Source organism: Leguminivora glycinivorella, chromosome 8 (assembly GCF_023078275.1).
Source record: "Leguminivora glycinivorella isolate SPB_JAAS2020 chromosome 8, LegGlyc_1.1, whole genome shotgun sequence".
Lineage (NCBI taxonomy): Eukaryota > Metazoa > Arthropoda > Insecta > Lepidoptera > Tortricidae > Leguminivora > Leguminivora glycinivorella.
In genome coordinates this window covers 4603234-4622078 of record NC_062978.1, presented here as the reverse complement: position 1 = coordinate 4622078, position 18845 = coordinate 4603234, and the positions used below count along the sequence as shown (strand labels likewise).

General features: G+C 46.5%; 1 protein-coding gene across 1 annotated transcript in view; it reads right to left on the bottom strand.

Annotated features, from left to right (window-relative positions):
- Window positions 1-2809: 2809 nt before the first annotated feature.
- Window positions 2810-18845, bottom strand: part of LOC125228664 — a 50661-nt gene continuing 34625 nt past the window's right edge. The window contains exons 5-14 of the mRNA XM_048133318.1: window positions 17191-17316; window positions 16061-16205; window positions 15356-15529; window positions 14796-14973; window positions 14154-14405; window positions 9324-9488; window positions 8373-8539; window positions 6494-6661; window positions 4873-5064; window positions 2810-3875 (exon numbers count right to left, since the gene is read on the bottom strand). Of these exons, the coding sequence (XP_047989275.1) occupies window positions 3784-3875; window positions 4873-5064; window positions 6494-6661; window positions 8373-8539; window positions 9324-9488; window positions 14154-14405; window positions 14796-14973; window positions 15356-15529; window positions 16061-16205; window positions 17191-17316 (1659 nt within the window). The 3' untranslated portion in view covers window positions 2810-3783. The remainder of the gene's footprint in view (window positions 3876-4872; window positions 5065-6493; window positions 6662-8372; window positions 8540-9323; window positions 9489-14153; window positions 14406-14795; window positions 14974-15355; window positions 15530-16060; window positions 16206-17190; window positions 17317-18845) is intronic.

Here is an 18845-nt window from a genome sequence, read left to right as displayed (position 1 = left end):
CTTCATGCTCTAGCTGGCCTTAATTTATCCGGCCCAAAATTGTAAATGTGGAAAAATCCAGATATTTTTTTACATTGCGTGCCCCACCCACATATTGCAAAATGGCGAGGGGCGGTCGGGAATTAATTCAGTTATTGTGATTCAGAAAGTTGCACCACAATGTCACATTCATAAGGTTTTTGCTAGGGTGACGTGAAAGGGGGATTCTAGCCCAAACCACGCTGCGAGGCCGAACGACAAAGACAAAGTTACGTCGCTGTCCAAATTCTAAGTATCTATCTGACAATCCAAAGCGGAGTTCCCTATACAGCCAATGGCGCAAAACGCAATTTTCTACTTCTAGGAGTCAAAGGAGCATTGGAGGATAATAAGCGTGACGATGAGAGAACTTCAAACACCTAAATGGGCGTCCCGACGCTAACAACAGAGAAAAAATTGCGGAATGCTCCATACAAACTTCCAGCCCCCATTTTAGGGAAGTGGGGGGTTAGAAAGAGACAAAAAGTAGCCACTGTCATATGTCACTCTCCATCCCTTCAACTATCTCCACTTCAAAAATCACGTCAATTCGTCGCTAACTTTTGCCGTGAAAGACTGACAAACAAACAGACACACACTTTCCCATTTATAATATTAGTATGGATACTATGGATATATAACTTGTTTTTCTCGATATATTAGTATAAACCCATATGTAATGAAGTCCTAAGTATACACACCTTTAAGGGCATTATTAGTCATCCGAATTGTATTAGAATACCGGAATACCTTTGAGATCTCTCGCTGACACTCGTTTCATAAACCCACAAATGTGTTTTAAGGCCTCTCATAATGTATCAGTTATATAAACAATTTCCTTTATTTATTTTGCTTCTTAGGTTAAGCTTTTTATAATATGAATATAAAAGTAAAATACAAAAACACATACAAAACAATATAAAAAACATATAAACACATTATAAAAAACCTAACCTAGGGTGCCGCCAGCAGCGGGGCAGGGCCCAAGCTGCCGGTGGTTAGGGCTGCAGAGAGAGGAACCGTCGGACTATCCGCGCCGTGTCCAAGATCACCGCCTTCTGCATCTGGCCCTTGATCCAGCCACCTAGCGAGAGTCTCTTAAGATGTTGATCGAGACTCTTCGCTATGAGACCGTTCGCTGAAACGACTATCGGAACAATGATCGTTGAATCAACATCCCACATGGCGGTTATCTCGTGAGCCAAGTCTAGGTACTTACTGGACTTGTCCTTCTCGGCTTTCACGAGATTCTCATCATGGGGGATGGTGATGTCAACGAGCACGGCCCGGCGTTGCGGTCGATCTATTATCACAATGTCAGGCTTATTGGCTACAATAGTCCTGTCAGTGATAATAGATCGATCCCAATATATAGAGCGTGGCACGACCATTTTCAAGAACTGGCGCAGGCAAGTACTTGTAGTACGGTACTTCGCGGTCCACAAGGCCGTATTGAAGAGCAAGTTGCTGGTGAATAATCCTGGCTACGAGATTATGTCTGTGCAGGTACTCGCCGTTAGCAAGATGAGAACAACCGGAAATGATATGCCTGAGTGACTCTCCGGGACGGCGGCATGCCCGACAAATGTCGACCGTACCGTCCTTCAGGATATATTTCCGGTAGTTGTTCGTCATCATAACTTCGTCCGCAATTGCACAGGCAAAACCCTCGGTTTCTCCGAAGAGGTCCCCGAATCGTAACCAGTTCACCGATGCGAGCAGGTCTACATCGGGTCCCGTGAGGGCCTTGTAGAACCGCCCGTGTAGCTGCTTGCTCTCCCATACCGCCCTGCGGTCCGCAGTACTTAGTACCACAGGTTTGCGCCAGTTCTCTTTCGCCAAGGAGAGCGGCGTGAGGTTTCCGTCAACTGCCACCACATCACGATGCATCCCACACTCGTTGTTAAGGAAGTAATTCCTGAGATTGTACACCTCACGGTTGTGGAGATCTTTGGCGTTTAGGAAGCCTCGACCTCCGCACTTCCGTGGGATGTACAATCTCATAACAGACGAGCGCGGGTGTAACATACGATGTGTGGTAAGTAGTGAACGGACCCTCCGATCCAGGGCGTCCAGCTCAGTCTGGGTCCACCGTAGTATGCCAAAGGAGTATGTGAGTAGAGGCATTACCCAGGCGTTAAAGGCGCGCACTTTGTTGCCTCCTGACAAAAGACTGTTAAGGACTTTTGTGAGCCGACTGAAAAAGCGCTCCTTCACCGACCGTCTAATGCCAACATCCTCAATACCCAACGACTGTGACATACCAAGGTACTTATAGGTTTCTGATTCAGAGATAGATCTGAACGACATCGTCTCAGAAAGTTGTAAATTTTCTGAATTTACAACCTCCCCCGCTGTACATGCATAACCGCACACTTATCGACACCAAACTCCATTCTGATGGCGGTACTGAAAACTTCTGTGGTTTTCAATAGCACCATCAGGTCTTGGCGTTCGGTGCAAATAGTTTGAGATCGTCCATGTACAGAAGGTGAGAGATGACTTCACCCTCTCTCCGAAGCCGGCAACCTAGCCCAGAATCCTTCAGCAGCGTGCTGAGGGGATTCAGAGCTAGGCAGAACCATAATGGACTCAAACTGTCACCCTGGAATATTCCTCGCTCAATCCTTATGAAGTCCTGCGGGCCAGGGGGGTCATCCCTGCCTCCTGGTTGACGAAGGACTGTGGTCCACTGCCTCATACATGCAGCCAGGAAGGATATTAAAGCTGCATCAAGTTTATACAGCTCCAATAATATAAACAATTATTATTAACAAATAAAACACCGAAATGATTGTGAAATAATTTTATTTCAAATTGTCATAACTGTATACCTAAAATAACTAGGTACAAATGCAAACAATATTAATAAGTAGTAACAGTCAAACTGTTAAATAAATATTAATTGATTAAAACACTTGATTCTATTAGTAAAAAAAAAGCACTTAAAATATCACAATTGTGTACCCATTATTACAACATTTATCTTCATCGAACTTACAACTATGTTTGTGATACCAATTTTAAACTTGAAATTGTCACGTAGTATATCTACATAGGCACAGTTCAGATCTTATTTGAGACTTTACCAATTGACCTTAATATTCATCTTCTGCTGCAGGGATGGTTGATCCCCTCTGCTAATAAATGTCTGCAGGGGGTGCCACTTATCTCTGTAGCTGACTGGTCAAGGTATCATATTTAATATAGATGCGGATAAAGGGCCAAAACTATGTATCCACAACCTTGATGTATAAGCAATAAAGTCTTGTACTTATACATATTTTAGAACTTTACTAACATCTACATATATTTAATACCTTGACTGTACATTTAAAAGGCAGTTCCACTAGACTAGAACTTAACTAATGTTACGTAGGTCTATACAATACACACAAAATGACAACGGACAATTCGGAGTTTAGGCTGTCACCTGTCACATGTGGTGCAAAAAACGTTAGATATCAACTCAAAATTGATCGTATAGCAAATGTTATATACTCCGTCGCAGGGCTTTGCAAGCCACAGGCTAGACCAGTGGTGGGCAAAGTACCTACGGCCTGCGAAAGGATTTATCCGGCCCTCCTACCCTTCAAAATGGCCATGTGACATGGCCAGTACTGTTGCAAAAATGCATTTTAATGCCCTTTAAAATTCCTTAAAATTTAGGCCCGCAATGAAATAGTTTGCCCGCCATTGCCCTTGACATATTCGATTGTAACGTTGGCAGTGAAAGAGTTCGCATATAATCCTGAAGGGTGATGTTTAGTAGCGGAAGTGTCCCTTTCTGGAGCGCTCCTCGTGGTAGACCCGCGTTGGCGAGTAGGTACCGTTCGACCCCCCGTTAGTGTTCAGGCCTGAAACAAACGTACAGTTATTGTTTGAGTTTGGGATAGTTTTGGCAGAACTGACGTACTTACCTTTGCCATTGAGGCGTCCGTCTACGGTGGAAGCTTGGAACAAACGAAATTATAATGATTTACGAGTTAAAATCTTTTTATGAGATTAAAAATGATTTTACTCAGACTATAAAGCAAAAGATTTTTTCTTAAACTTAGAGTCAACCCGGGCTGGAGCCATCCATATAAACCTGTGACCTCACTTTGCCTACTGCCATTTCACAGACTAAACTACATGTAGAGATAAAATGTTCGATATCCTCATGGCCGCTGTACACATATGGCCAACGGTTCCACCAACCCCCTTGGCCAAGCGTGTAGAGGGCTACTTGGCCGTAAGTTGGCAGTTGGCGCTTGCGCTTGCCGGCCAACTGATTGGTGTCGGTTTTTTGTCCACACATCAAAGGATCTTGGCGCCAATGGCCAACTGCGTTTACACGTTGGCGCTTCATTCAGTTGGTCGTCAGCCGTCAGAGAGGACAGTAGTGAAATATTTACGAAAATAATAAGTTTATCTATGCCAATAATAGTGTAGATTTTAGGAAATAAAATAACCTTGCAAATGTTTAATGTATTTCCTAAAAAAGATAAATGTTCTTATCAGAATATTCAAAAAATTGTTAATATTTCAAATAATTTAATTTTACTACGGGGTTATTATTTTTTAATCAAATTTTTCTGACAACGTCTATGACCTAGAATTTCCTAGACTTTTCCATTCCACGTCCATCTTTCATGACGAGCCAATGACAAGTGATTGGTTCGCCAATGTGTAAACAGCGGTTCTTATCTTGGCCAAGGGGTTTCACAAAGGGCTGGTGGAACCGTTGGCCATATGTGTACAGCGGCCATCACAGCAGGGCACGCATTGAGTCAGCATGGGGGCAGTTGTTGGCTATTTTGATGCGGACAGCTGACCGTCGGTAGTTAGTCAGTCAGCTCTGGCGCTACTTACCTTGCAGCAGGTGCGTGGGCGGCGGCGCCTGCGGGGCGGCGCAGCGCGGGGCGAGCAGCAGGTGGTAGAGCGCCAGGTACACGGCGGCCGCCAGCAGCGCCGCCACGCCGAGCGCGCGGTACAGCGAGCGAGCGCTCTCCAGCGGCGCTGACATCGTCACCAAGCCGCCCACTATCGCTCCGATGCAGCGCCCTGGCAAACATAACGATCATTTCAAACGTGCAGTCACAGATCACTTTCGTCGAGTTGATGAGTCTAAGGGCCGGTTGCATCAAACCGTATGTCACCGTTAAAGCGTTCGTTAAATTTTATTGTATTGGAAGTTCCATAGTGGTCTGTTGCGTGACGATGATGTGTCTGTCAAATGTGGTTGATGCAACTGGCCCTAAAGTGTAGGTATATTTTAGGAAAAGGTTTGGTACAGTGGAGTTCATAACTATGTGTACATTTTTCACCTTATTGCTACAAGTTAGTGCGTTTTCACATTATCCGGTAGGTACAGGCGCCATCTTGGATTTTTTCTATTGAAATCCTTCCGACATCCAATATCGGATCGAATAATGTGAAAACGGACAACATCAAGAAATGTACAGACATTTATGAACTCGACTGTATATACCTACACTTAGATCTCGTCAACTCATATATATAAGAAGTCGGTTAAAAAGAAATACCTACTACAAGGCCCTGATTAACATACTACGGCCTACGGGAACCTTACGGCTCTTTAAATGATCCAAAAAGGTAACACTGGAGATCTACTTGAACCATGAAACCAAAATTTGCGTCTTTTATGTCTACGTAAAACTGGTGATTTGAAACAGCGTTTAGAAGACCTTGACGCAAAACGCCATTCCCGGAAGACCAGACCAAAGCCGTCCTACACTTATACAATATAACACAGCTGGCCATCTATATTGTGCTTCGTGTAATCGCACGTTTAAAACCAAGTTCCTCTTCCTCGGTTTTGCGAGTCATTTAAGAGCCCACCAAAACCAAAACTCAGACCACATGGACTAACAAAAGGAGTCGCCATTAGCCGCATACGGTTTGGACGACGATGATGAATTGATGATGAAAACTGGTGATTCCTACTGCTGTTGATTGTGATTCTAGAGCGCAACACTTGATAACTATTAGACCCTGACTGATCTTCCTAAAGCTGGTTTCTACTGCTGTTGGCTCGCTTGTTCAAAAGTTATACGACCATTAAACTAGTCTAAGGACTCTAAGGGTCGGTTGCACCAAACTGTCCGTTACCGAATTTAGCTTTCGGAATTTCCATAGACTACTGCGTGACGTTGATGTGACTAAAGCTAGGAACATACTACGCGGACGTCCGCCGTCGAGAGCGACCGCGACCGATCAGTGTGCACGGTCTTCGGGACGTGGCTTCGGCTGACCAAAACATCCAGCGAGCCAGATTTCGATCGGACGTCCATGCGCTCAAGGCCACGTCCACGACCGTCGACCGATAGTTTGCACGGTTAAGTGTATATTCATTGTCCAGATCCGCGTCCGCGATCGCGCGACGACGGACGTTCGCGTAGTATGTTCCTAGCTTAACTGTGGTTGCAGGACTTGCAGGTGGTCCTAAGTAAGACAGTGTATTGGGACTCACCGATGCAGAAGTGCGCGATGACGGGCAGCGCCTGGCCGGTGGCGGTGTACTTCCTCGGGACGAGGTGCCGGAAGTACAGCACCGCTGTCACCCACACCAGGCTCATGGTGAACACTTCCAGGGCTTCGATCACCGCTATCCAGGTGTAGTCGGTACTGTAGGCTAGACCTGCAGGCAAAGGGCGAAAACTCATTAAATACTATAGGGATGAGCAACTGTAAAGGGTTAACATAGATGGGCGATGTCTTATGTTGCCCTTGGTCTCAAGTTTTATTCTACGAGTTTTTGCTTAACGCCACAGACCACCCAACTTGAGTGTTCTGTCATTAACGCACTGGAGTACTTAAACTATGAGCTATCGGCTACAAAAAGAAACAAAAGATAGTCGCTCCCGTCCCGTGTAAATATAACCACAAAAATAAAATTTTGAAAAAAACCTCGATCGCGACATAGTGCACCGATTTTCATAAAACATGGCTAAACACTCCGGACTAACTCAGTTTTCAAACAAAAAAAAAACTAAATCGAAATCTGTTCATCCGTTCGGGAGCTACGATGCCACAGACAGACACACACAGACAGACACGTCAAATTTATAAAAACCCGTCGTTTTTGCGTCGGGGGTTAAACAGAGAGAGCAAGCGATTTGTAGCTCGCTACAAATCGCTTGCTCTCAATCTCAATCATAGCTCGGCTACGAACAATAACTCGTCCGCTCTATCATCGCGTCTCTTTTATTTACACGAGAGTGACTATTAGTGCGGGGCGTTAACAGACCATTAGTATGAATGTATAGTCCCGTCTGGCAGAAAGCATGAAACTTGGCATGTATATAGCTTATAGGGTTATAAGAAAAAAAATTAAGTAGAAACACATCGAGGTGTCAATGTTTCCCCTCCTGCCCCCCACTTTTGTATCCCTGTTTTCAGTTTTTTATATGTTTTATTCGTTTTTATAGCCGATAGTTCATACTTTACTCGCTTTTGGTGGGAACAGTGCCTAAGGGGTTAAATTAAAAGCCAGAGATAATTCCGTAAAGAGGAAAATACGTTAATTACCAGCCTCAGGCACCAGAGGCCTTGGTCACTTTTTTCATATGTGTAATTTATTTAGGTTTTAATTTACATTAATTTTACCTAATTCTTAGGACCTGACAGGGAAAGCTATTTATAGTAATGGCGCCATGTCGAAAATATGTGTACCGGTCACCACAGGACGGTGGTGTCAGAGTCTGTCTCCTTGCTGTTATGTCTATGAAGTGACGAGTCGTTACCAGTGTATAGGAGGCAGTAATGAAGATCCTGCCTGGGAGTGCCTCCGCCCACCAAAGCGCAATGCAGCATGGTCTGTCTGTCTCCGTGCGGCTATATCTAACATGGAGTGAGCCAGTTACTAGTGTATCGGAGGCAGTAATGAAGATGCTGGTGGCCTCGGAGTGCCTCCGTCCACCAAAGCGCAATGCTGGTCTGTCTGTCTATATACCATCATTTTTATATTCTCCTGTGTGGTGACGGGCTAAGAACTTCACCACCCCTTTTCTTCCCGTGGGTGTCGTAGAAGTAGACTGGGGATATGGGTTAAGTTGCGGCGTAGGCTCTCGCCTCTCGGCTGGCAACCTGTCGCTGCAATGTCACAATTTCGTTTATTTCAACCCCTTATTTGCCAAGAGTGGCACAGATTGAGTAGTTTCATGTGCTCTGCCTACCCCTTTATGGGATACAGGCGTGATTGTGTGTATGTATGTATTTTTATATTCAACCCATACACGACGACTTCTTCAAGGTGACATATTCAAATGGCGGCTTAAGCCGACCCCCCACCACGACCGGTTTCCCGTGTAGCAACGGACTCCCCGTATATCTATGAAGTAGCGAGTTACCAGTGTATCGGAGGCAGTAGAAGGTGAAGGCAGTGATGAAGATGTTGGAGTGGCCCACGTAGTCAACAAGAGCTTCCGCCCACCAGAGCGCGGGGATGGCGGGTAGGGCGCCGATGGTCACCGTCAGACCCATCTCGGTCTCCGTGCCGTTCAGGTCCTTCACCGTCCTGGAATTATAATAGTGTTTTAATTTTATTTTGTAATAAGGAGAAGCATTTGCAACCAATGCTGATACCTATGCTTAGAATAAATTATAGGTAAGTGGAAAAACTACCCCCTTCTTAGGTGAGATTAAAACTTACGGCTTCTGCTGACCATCAAGTCTCATCCAAGGCAGTATTTTTTCTACTTTTAGATGATTCCATGCTAAGCTCCAAGACCCAAATCGTCGATGTGGCTCGGAAACCGACAAATTTGAAAAATGAAATATTATAAGTGGCGCATATATATTATAAATGGCGAATGAGTTATGGGCCAAACTCACTCCAGAGTGGGAGACCAAAAACTCTGATCGGCGACCCGGCAGACCCCTCCAGCGGTGGTAGGATGAACTGGAACTGGACTGGAAATTAGTGGAGAATTTGGGGGAGACCTTTGCCCAGCATTGAGACGCTATCACTACTCACCACGGCAGGTAGGAGTCGATGCCGCTCCACAGCACGCCGAGCAGAGTGACCACAGCGAAGATGGCGGCCGTCGGCACCTGCGACAGCAACATGCTGCGTCTCACTCAACCACGGCAGGTAGGAGTCGATGCCGCTCCACAGCACGCCGAGCAGAGTGACCACAGCGAAGATGGCGGCCGTCGGCACCTGCGACAGCAACATGCTGCGTCTCACTCACCACGGCAGGTAGGAGTCGATGCCGCTCCACAGCACGCCGAGCAGAGTGACCACAGCGAAGATGGCGGCCGTCGGCACCTGCGACAGCGACATGCTGCGTCTCACTCACCACGGCAGGTAGGAGTCGATGCCGCTCCACAGCACGCCGAGCAGAGTGACCACAGCGAAGATGGCGGCGGTCTCTGCGCCGTACCGCCGCACGGCGTTCATGGGCAGCGCCAGCATGCCTGTTGAAGTGTGCCACCACCATTCCGGCGTCGACAGCGGCATATGACTAAGAAACAAGAAGTTATAATTAGCTTCGTGTGCTTCGAATCTGTTTCTTGTGATATCCAATGTTCCTAATAAGCCCTAGTCTATTGTACCCTAGAAATTTACAAATTGCAATAGTAAATGGAACCGACGTGACTGGAAACAGTGGAAACCACCATACGAAAGGGTCATTCGCTCATTGGTAAAAGCAATTAATAACAGTAATTGGTGGATTGGTAGGTGGAATATAGCCAAGCCAGTGGTACCACGGCCAGCTGCCGAACCATATCTACTCTCCTGATAGATGTCTATACTATAGATTTATCTAACAGTAAAATGGCAGCACCAATTAGCATGAAACGGCACGAGGAACGGGTTGTCAGGCATGGCATCAGAAGCCACTCCGGCAGTTAGCGGGAAGATCGCCCGTCCAATGGTCTCGACGGCGAGCTGCTGACCCACGTCACTATACCCGAAGGATTACCTATCGAAAAGTAGAATGGCAGCGTCAATCAGCACGAAGACCGCATGCATGAGGGACGTTACAAGGAACGGGTTCTCAGGCATCGCATCAAAAGCCACCCGAGCAATAGGCGGGAAGATCGCCAATCCAATAGTCCCGACTGCAAGCTGCTGACCGACTTTGCTTCATGTTATGGCTGTCAAGATTATGTTTTTTTTTTTTTTTTTATACCACGTCGGTGGCAAACAGGTATACGGCCCGCCTGATGGAAAGCGGTCACCGCAACCTATGGACGCCCGCAACTCAAGGGGTGTCACGTGCGCGTTGCCGACCCATTAGAAACTTGTACACTCCTTTTTTGAAGAACCCCATACTGTAGTTCATCGGGAATACCTCGACAGGGAGCTCATTCCACAGCCGGAGCGTTCGTGGGAGGAAATTCCTCTGAAACCGCACGGTGCGCGACCATTTAGGTTGCAAGGTGTGTGGATGAGCGCCCTGTCGATGGCGAGCGGTGCGATGATGAAAAGTGGCCGTTGGCATCATGTCAAACAGTTCTTCAGAACACAACCCATTGTACAGGCGATAGAACACACATAAGGAGGCGAAGTCCCTCCTTAGACTTAAGGGTTCAATACCGCCTGTGAGTTTGGGATCGTCGACAATTCGTACAGCGCGTCTCTGGATCGAGTCAAAGGGTCCAAGCTGGTATCCAGGTGCTCCTGCCCAAAGGTGACAGCAGTACTCCATGTGGGGTCTAACTTGCGACTTGTACAAGAGCAGTCTTTGCCCCGGAGTAAAGTATCCCCTCGCTCTGTTGAGCACACCGAGCTTTTTGGATGCCAACGCAGCTTTCCCTTCCAAGTGACAACGGAATTGGACGCTACTCGAAATGTCGACTCCGAGGATCCCAATACTTCCTGACAAGGTAAGGGCTGTGCCTTGAAACTGTGGAACCACAGTAAATGGGGTTTTCTTAGCGGTGAACGCACACACCTGTGTCTTAGTGGGATTGAAACAGACTAGGTTGTCCCGACCCCACACCGAGACTCCGGACAGAATCCTCTCGATGTCCGACACAAGCTTTTCACGACTTTCTAGCACCACTGAACGAGGGATATTAGCACGGCCCGTGTAAAATGTATCCCCAGTACTGTCATCCGCATAGCAATGGATGTCGCCGATAGACAACATGTCATTGATATGCAGCAAGAACAGCGTTGGGGATAGCACAGAACCTTGCGGGACGCCAGCGTTTATGTCCATGCTATCGGAGCAGCTACCGTCTACTACGGCTCGTATGCGTCTGCCGGACAAAAAGCTGGCAATCCATTTGCATAATCCCTCGGGCAGTCCATAAGATGGTAACTTCGACAAAAGGCCCCTATGCCAGACCCGATCAAATGCCTTCGCTATATCTAGGCTAACTGCCAATGCCTCACCTTGACTCTCAATGGCCGAAGCCCAGCGGTGAGTTAGATACACTAGAAGATCACCAGTAGAGCGACCGTGGCGAAAGCCATACTGGCGGTCGCTTATTAGATCGTGTTCTTCTAGGTATCCAAGGAGCCTCGAGTTAATTACACGCTCCATGACCTTAGAGAGAAGGGAGGTAATAGCGATAGGCCTATAGTTTGATGGATCCGATCTGTCGCCCTTTTTTGGGACAGGGTGCACAAGGGCCGTTTTCCACGAAGATGGAACTTCCCGTTTGCTAATAGAAAGCGTGAAGAGATGCGTTAGCACGGGACACAACTCTGGAGCACAGCGTTTGAGCACAACTGCAGGTATGCCGTCTGGCCCGCTCGACTTGTGAACGTTTAAGGACAGTAGCTCCCGCCGAACATCCTTCTGAGAGATGCGGATTTCCGGCATGGAGTGTGCGCACCGCGGTATGGTAGGTGGCACGGTGCTACCGTCATCGCTCACAGTCGAGTTCGAGGCAAAAAGAGTACCTAGAAGATCGGCTTTCTCTTTTGCACTATGGACCAGATTACCGTCAGCATTTCGCAGTGGTGGTAGAGACGACCGACAAAAGTTCCCCTCGGCAGCTTTGGCAAGAGACCAGAAAGCGCGACTCCCGGATGGGTAGCCTGCGAGTTTCTCACCAAATCTGCCGACAAAATCGAACTTTGCTCTGGCAATAGCTTTTTTACTAGACCTCGAGGCAGCGTTCAGCTTACGTTTCACATCAGTAACGTTCGGATCCTTATCAGCTACGGCCTTGGTCCAAGCCCTGTAAGCGGCTTGCTTACGTGTTGTAGCTTCCTTACAGGGCCGGTTACACCAAGGTCGCTTCTTTGCTCCTGCAGCGACTAACGAGTTGGGAATGAAACAATCCATTCCCAGCTGTATTGTCTCAGCGACATTTGTCGCACAGGAGTCTGGATCATCTGATGCGAAACAAAGCTGCCTCCATGGGTACGAAGCGTAAAACTCTCGCAATCCGTCCCAATCTGCTGACCCGTACTGCCAAACGCGACGTAGGCTAGTTGGCCGCGGTGGATCAGGCCGCGCGCAAGGCGCTTTAGTCCGGACGAGACAGTGATCGGACGAGCCGAGAGGTGCATTCACTGTGACGGAATATCCGTCCGGGCGCGTGGTCAGCAGGAGGTCCAGTAAAGAGCTCGTATGGTCCTCGATGTCTGGTATTCTCGTGGGAGAATGTACCAGTTGTGAGAGCCCATAGGCCAGAGAAAATTCATGAGCAGACCTTCCCGCAAAGTCGGTGGACCGAGAACCAAGCCACTCAATGTGATGGGCGTTAAAGTCCCCCAAAATCACCAGCTCTGCGGATGGATACTGCTCAAGAACTCTGTCGGACGTCAATTGTAGGTGCTCGAAGAGTCGGTTTGTCTCCGTGTTACCGCTATGAGACCTGTATAGGCACGCGTAGACACGGGTGTGGCCGCCGTAGTCCACACGCACCCACAGAACTGACAGGTCCCGATCTTCAAAGGCTTGAAGACGGCGACAGCATATATCCCGCCGGGCGTACACACATACACCGGCGCGTCTCATGAACTTATGTTCAAGTGTATAGCCGGGGTACGATAGGTATGATGTGTCCGTCGGGCAGGATATCTGCGTCTCCGTGAGGAACAGTAAGGTCGGCTGCGCAGTCTCCAAATAGCAGTGGACTGCGTTCAGGTTGGAGTGTATACCCCTGATGTTGCAGAAATCCACTTGCGTGGATGGAGATTCCGCTGATGGACCAAACTTTCTTTTTCTACGAGCCATTTTTTTTTTGTGTACTTATTTCTAAGGAGGGTTAGAGGTGCCGACGACTCAAAGGACAATAGACGGAACAAATCTGGCGGGGGACTATGCAGGTAGTGCGGTCTGCAGGCACGGCGTACGGAAGGGCCCCCGGTCCCCCCCTGTGGCAGCAGCCGAGTCCACTCCGGTCTCCTTCTCCGGCACGACCTCTACCCCAGGGATTTTTCGCAGGTTGGTGGTTCAGCCTCCCAAGGCGGAGATTAAGGTAATCCCTGGGTTCGGGAACCCTACTGACCTGCGGGCGGCCAGCGGTCAGCCGTTTCACCGGGTCTCCCTGATAGCCGAGCCTGCAGTCCGCGCCTACACAGACCGAAGCCAGTATTATTAGTTCCGTGGGTCCTCCAGTCGTCAGCACACCACACCCTCGTTGAGCTCTGGCAGCCTTACTCACCAGCAGGAACACAACACTATGAGTAGGGTCTAGTGCTATTTGGCTGCGGTCTTCTGTAAGGCGGAGGTACTTCCCCAGTTGGGCTCTGCTCTAGGTTCGAGCGAGATGATATACGCTGTGCTGTGCCCTACCACACAGAGCGGGATATCATTCGCTGTGCCCTACCTCTCTTACCTATCCAACAGTAATATGGCGGCACCAATCAGCATAAAGACAGCGTGCATCAGGAACGGGTTCTCAGGCATCGCATCGGAAGCTACACCAGCAATAGGAGGGAAGATCGTCAGTCTAATAGTCCCGACTGCAAGCTGCTGACCGACTTTGCTTCATGTTATGGCTGTCAAGATTATGTCTTACCTATCCAACAGTAATATGGCGGCACCAATCAGCATGAAGACACCGTGCATCAGGAACGGCATAAGGAACGGGTTCTCAGGCATCGCATCGGAAGCTACACCAGCAATAGGAGGAAGATCGTCAGTCTAATAGTCCCGACTGCGAGCTGCTGCTGGCCGACTTCGCTTCATCTTAAGGATTTCAAGATTATATCCTACCTGTCCAAGAGTAATATGGCGGCACCAATCAGCATAAAGACAGCGTGCATCAGGAACGGCACAAGGAACGGGTTCTCAGGCATCGCATCGGAAGCTACTCCGGCAATAGGCGGGAAGATCGCCAGTCCAATGGTCCCGACGGCGAGTTGGCGGCCGACGTCACCGCGTCCGATGGAGGTCTCGCGCGTGGCGATGACGCAGGCTGTGCCGAGCAGCGCTAGCGCTGCCGTGGGCCAGATGTCGGACAGGATCCTGTAGACATATGGAATGTTAGGTAACTGGACAAGTCTTTCGCGGCTCTATGAGGCATTCTTGGGAGGTATTGACGATCTGATGTTTGGCTACAATAGGGCGCCGGCCTGGCCATGTTTTTAACTAAACAACTCCTCCATTTTGTTTACGGGTGACACGGGTGGGTAAATATTAACATTAGAGCAAACGAACTCAAAAATGGTCTACTCCCAAGTGACTCATGATAAACAAATATACCTTATTTGTTTTTTATCATGCAGAAACGTCTGCGAGCGATATTACACATAACCTGCGACCATGGCCCCGGCTAGGCCAAAGGATGCAGGTTAGAGTCCTGCCAGAGGTGTGAATTTTTCAATTTTTCCTTTAATTTAAAAACATGAAATATACCTTATAACAAAGTAGCTCCAGAAGGTGGCGGTAGGGTCTCCCGTGTACACCTTGCACTCCGCGTGGCCCATGACGGAGTCCTTCTCATCATAAGGATCTAGGACTTGGCAGCGGACGGTGGGAATACAGTCCTCACTGTCAGGTACCCGGCCCGGAGGAACTGAGCAGCTTGCGCCTCCTGTATAGGGAGAAACGCGATTAACGGACAAGACGCACTATCAACACAAGTTAACACTATAATGAAGAGGGGATGATTCCAAAATTGAAAGGATAATTTTGGACATGTAAGTTAAATATCACGCTGACGAGATAATCTAAAAATTATTGTGTCTTTGGATGTTTAAGAATTTACAACTTTGGTATCTGAATGTCCATAGAAAATATTGTGACAAACTGGTTCTCGGTAGACTATTCGCTGTTGTTTACAGCTGGTTCTGGATGGCCATGGGGACGAATAACTTAGTGCATCAATGTGATGAAACACGGAAGATCTGTGTGTTGTCGCAATGGTTAGGGCTTTCATGGCTAATTGATATTACTGGTGGTTACTAGTTACTGACCGACACGGTAGGAGCAGTACTTGGTGCTGTTGTCGTCGTATAGTTGGTCGTAGGGCTGGATGGCCATGGGGACGAGCATGCGCGACTTGTAGTGCATGTACACGTGGCATTGCCCGTCGATGCAAGGTGCGGGGGGTGCTCTTGGATGTCGTAATCGTCGTCGTCTGAAGCGCCCTGCTGGATGCAAAGTTTTGTTTAATTTTCTGACAAGAAGCTTATATCCCTGACAATACTTTTTTACATTTATTTTATAATAATAATGATAATCAAGACAAATTGTATGATGCTATGTTTCACAGACTTCCTGTCGCTTCTTGTCTTCATCATCAGATTAGCTCTATAGCAACATCAATGTACAATCAATGTACCTACTGAAGGATACTTTGAAAAAATGTGTGATGGATGTTTGATTTGCCGAGATTTTATTTCGAGGTTCTCCCACAGACCAATACTACAGTATAAGACTAGTAGTAACACTTCCAACAGACGTACGCCGCGTGCATGTAACTATGTGTGTGCGCCGTGCACGTACGCAACACATATGTAAGCGGATGAGAAAGATTCATTCTCGTTCATTCTCATCCGCTTACATGTGTTACGTACGTAACATGGCGCGCATACCTACATACCGCGTGGCATACGTTTGTCAGAAGAGTTACTACTGGTTTTTACTGAAGTTGGAAGGCTTTTTGGATGTATGGTAACATGCACTTACAGTGAAGTTGAAGTATTTGTTCCACATGTTGGGTATGTTGAGCGGCGCGGGGGTGGTGGGGTACACGGTGCGCACCCACGTCATGTTTGCGTCGCCGCATCCGTACTCGCACAGACCTAGGGCTAGTACACCCCTCTGAAATAAATACGTTAATGTAAATAATCAATTAAGTCGTTCAAAATCGTTTTGACACTTCTTAAAAAGAAACTGATTTGACTAAGAATAAAGAAGCCTATTACTAGGTATGGTGTATAGTATACAATATGGGTAATAATACTATGGGTGCAAAACTTTACGCTTAGATACATAAATACCTAAAGAGAAAACAAGAATATTATGGGCAGATTAGTCTCCGTAGCGTAACGTAACTACTTACTTATCTCTCTGTCGCGAAAGGGAGATAGCATGAGCTAACTGAGATACACTTCCTCATAGTCGCCAGAATTTTGTTAATTGTCATCTTATGCTAGACCTTTGTACGATGTTTGTACGGAATATTTTACGTGTTTGACCCTAAGGCACAGATTACACCTAAGACTTAGGCGTTTCAAATTTTGTATATACGAGTCTAAAAATATATTAGTACCTATCTACCTATGCAGACAGGTAGATAGGTACTAATATTCTAAGTAGGTCTGCATACGTCTACAAGTCCACGAACAAGTTTTTTTTCATTTTATTAAGAGTCGATCCAATTTTCGTAGAATAGGGCAATAGTTTTCGTAGAAGACGCGTAAGGTGACCCGGTCAGTGTCCCCGTGGAACTGACATTTATATGCTAAAAGCATTGAGGTATATATTGGTCGTCGTTACGGCTAAACATGTAGTTGGGTTTTATACTTTGAGACAATAGCATAAATGTCAAAATATTTGTTTGTTTACGAATATGAAATGAAAACCACACCGATCAAAAAGTTAGAAAGGGTGCGGATAGCTACGAAATGGCTAGTAACATAGTGCTAGTTTTTCTGGTATTTTATTTAAATTGCACACTGCGAACGATAATACAATACAATTGCCATTTTTGGGACCCAAATCAATTGGTAGCGCTGCGCTCAGGTGTTGGTAGTGTTAGTACATAGGTATTGAATGTTGATATTTTTACACGAAGCTAAATTACCGAATTTCTCTTTAATGCTCGTTGTAGGAAACGTAGTGGCACCTCCGTAGTGCCCTCAGAGCACTTGTCTTGCGTCACGTACGCGCCGTTCTCGTCGCAGGAGAACCACACGATCGGCCGGGGAGCCTGCACAAACACATTCATATTAATCCAGGAGCATACCTAATAGGTTTTAGGGTTTTGGCTGCATGTGATGACATGCTCAAAGAGACAGAGACAGAGAGTAATGCGGCACTGCCACTAATAACCACTAGGATTTCATAGGAATTACACACTTCACACTTTAGTACTGTAAGAGAGTCGGCCTATCAGTGGAGAGCATCCAAACATTTAAACAACGCTTTGAATCAATATTTTTTTATATTTTAGGAGCTAAGTACAACCGTTCACTCTCAATCGCTGCTTCTATATGAATGCCCCATTGAAGTGTCTGTTTTCCTTGACGTTCTTATACTGTTCTAATTTTAAATCAGGGACTGCCAGTCAGCGACCATGACTGCTGTAAAAGGTTTCATTCTGAATGCGAAACCTCTTACATATCCCTCCCCCTTATGTTAGAAGCAGCCATTGTTCACAATACTACACCCTATCCTATCCTATTCTACCCTAACTACCGGTTGGCCCTACCTAAGCCAGGCCCCCCTACACACAAAAAAAAAAAATCTCCTAACACCCAATAGTGACAGCCTCATTCAAGGTAGCCAACATCTAACGCTCTTTGCGTGGTTGCCTAGTCCACGGTTGAGACCGCCATAATTTGGATAGTTGGACTATAGCCAAGGTCCTCGCAAATTAGTCAGATATGGACTATGGTTAGGAAAACCAATGGCAAAAACCTAACCCCTGCCCATCGACTAAACCCTTTTATTTTGAACTTTCTGACAGCTAATTGTCTGTGGCCATGACTAGATGACATTGACATGACAGCTGTTAGCAAATTCACCTAACTTCAAGTAAAAAAACAAGGCAAAACGTTTATTTCACATGAAAAAACATAATAAATTTTGAAGATGCCGATTCTTGTTGGCGGTGGCGTTGAAGTGGGGGCTTCTCATGGCCGCCAATCTTCCCGCCGCGCCGGTTGCGAAGTGAAGTGGAGCCCGAACGGCTCATGAAGATTGCTACAGCTGTAGTGTGCTGCACGTTGGTGATGACGACGAAGTGGGGGTTGCATATGACCGCCAGCCATCTCGCCACACCGTGAACAGCTGGATCAACTGGTCATCTAGTCGGCCTTGTCTTGATACATGTAAAAGAAATGTGTATGAACATTGTTCTTTGTAGTCAGGAAATTATAAGGGTGTTGTGACATTACTCTATAACTTTAAACGATTGTATCTATTTATTAAATATTTACAGTTTGGGGTGTGTTTTATTCCACAGTTTACATATTTTCATATAACTTAACCTTATTGGTAGCTATAGGAAAACATTATGGAATAAATAAGCCTATCAAATAGTTTTTATTCTAATATAAACATTGCATAAATAATATGTATAGTATTCTACATGTTATATATTGCGCCAAAATAATTAGTTCTATGTGGTTATTTACAAATAATTATCCTTTTTAACATTAGGGATAGGCAAATGACATTTTCTGTCACAAGTCGTTTTTCCTTTGAAATAATGTACATTTTAGTTCACTAATCACA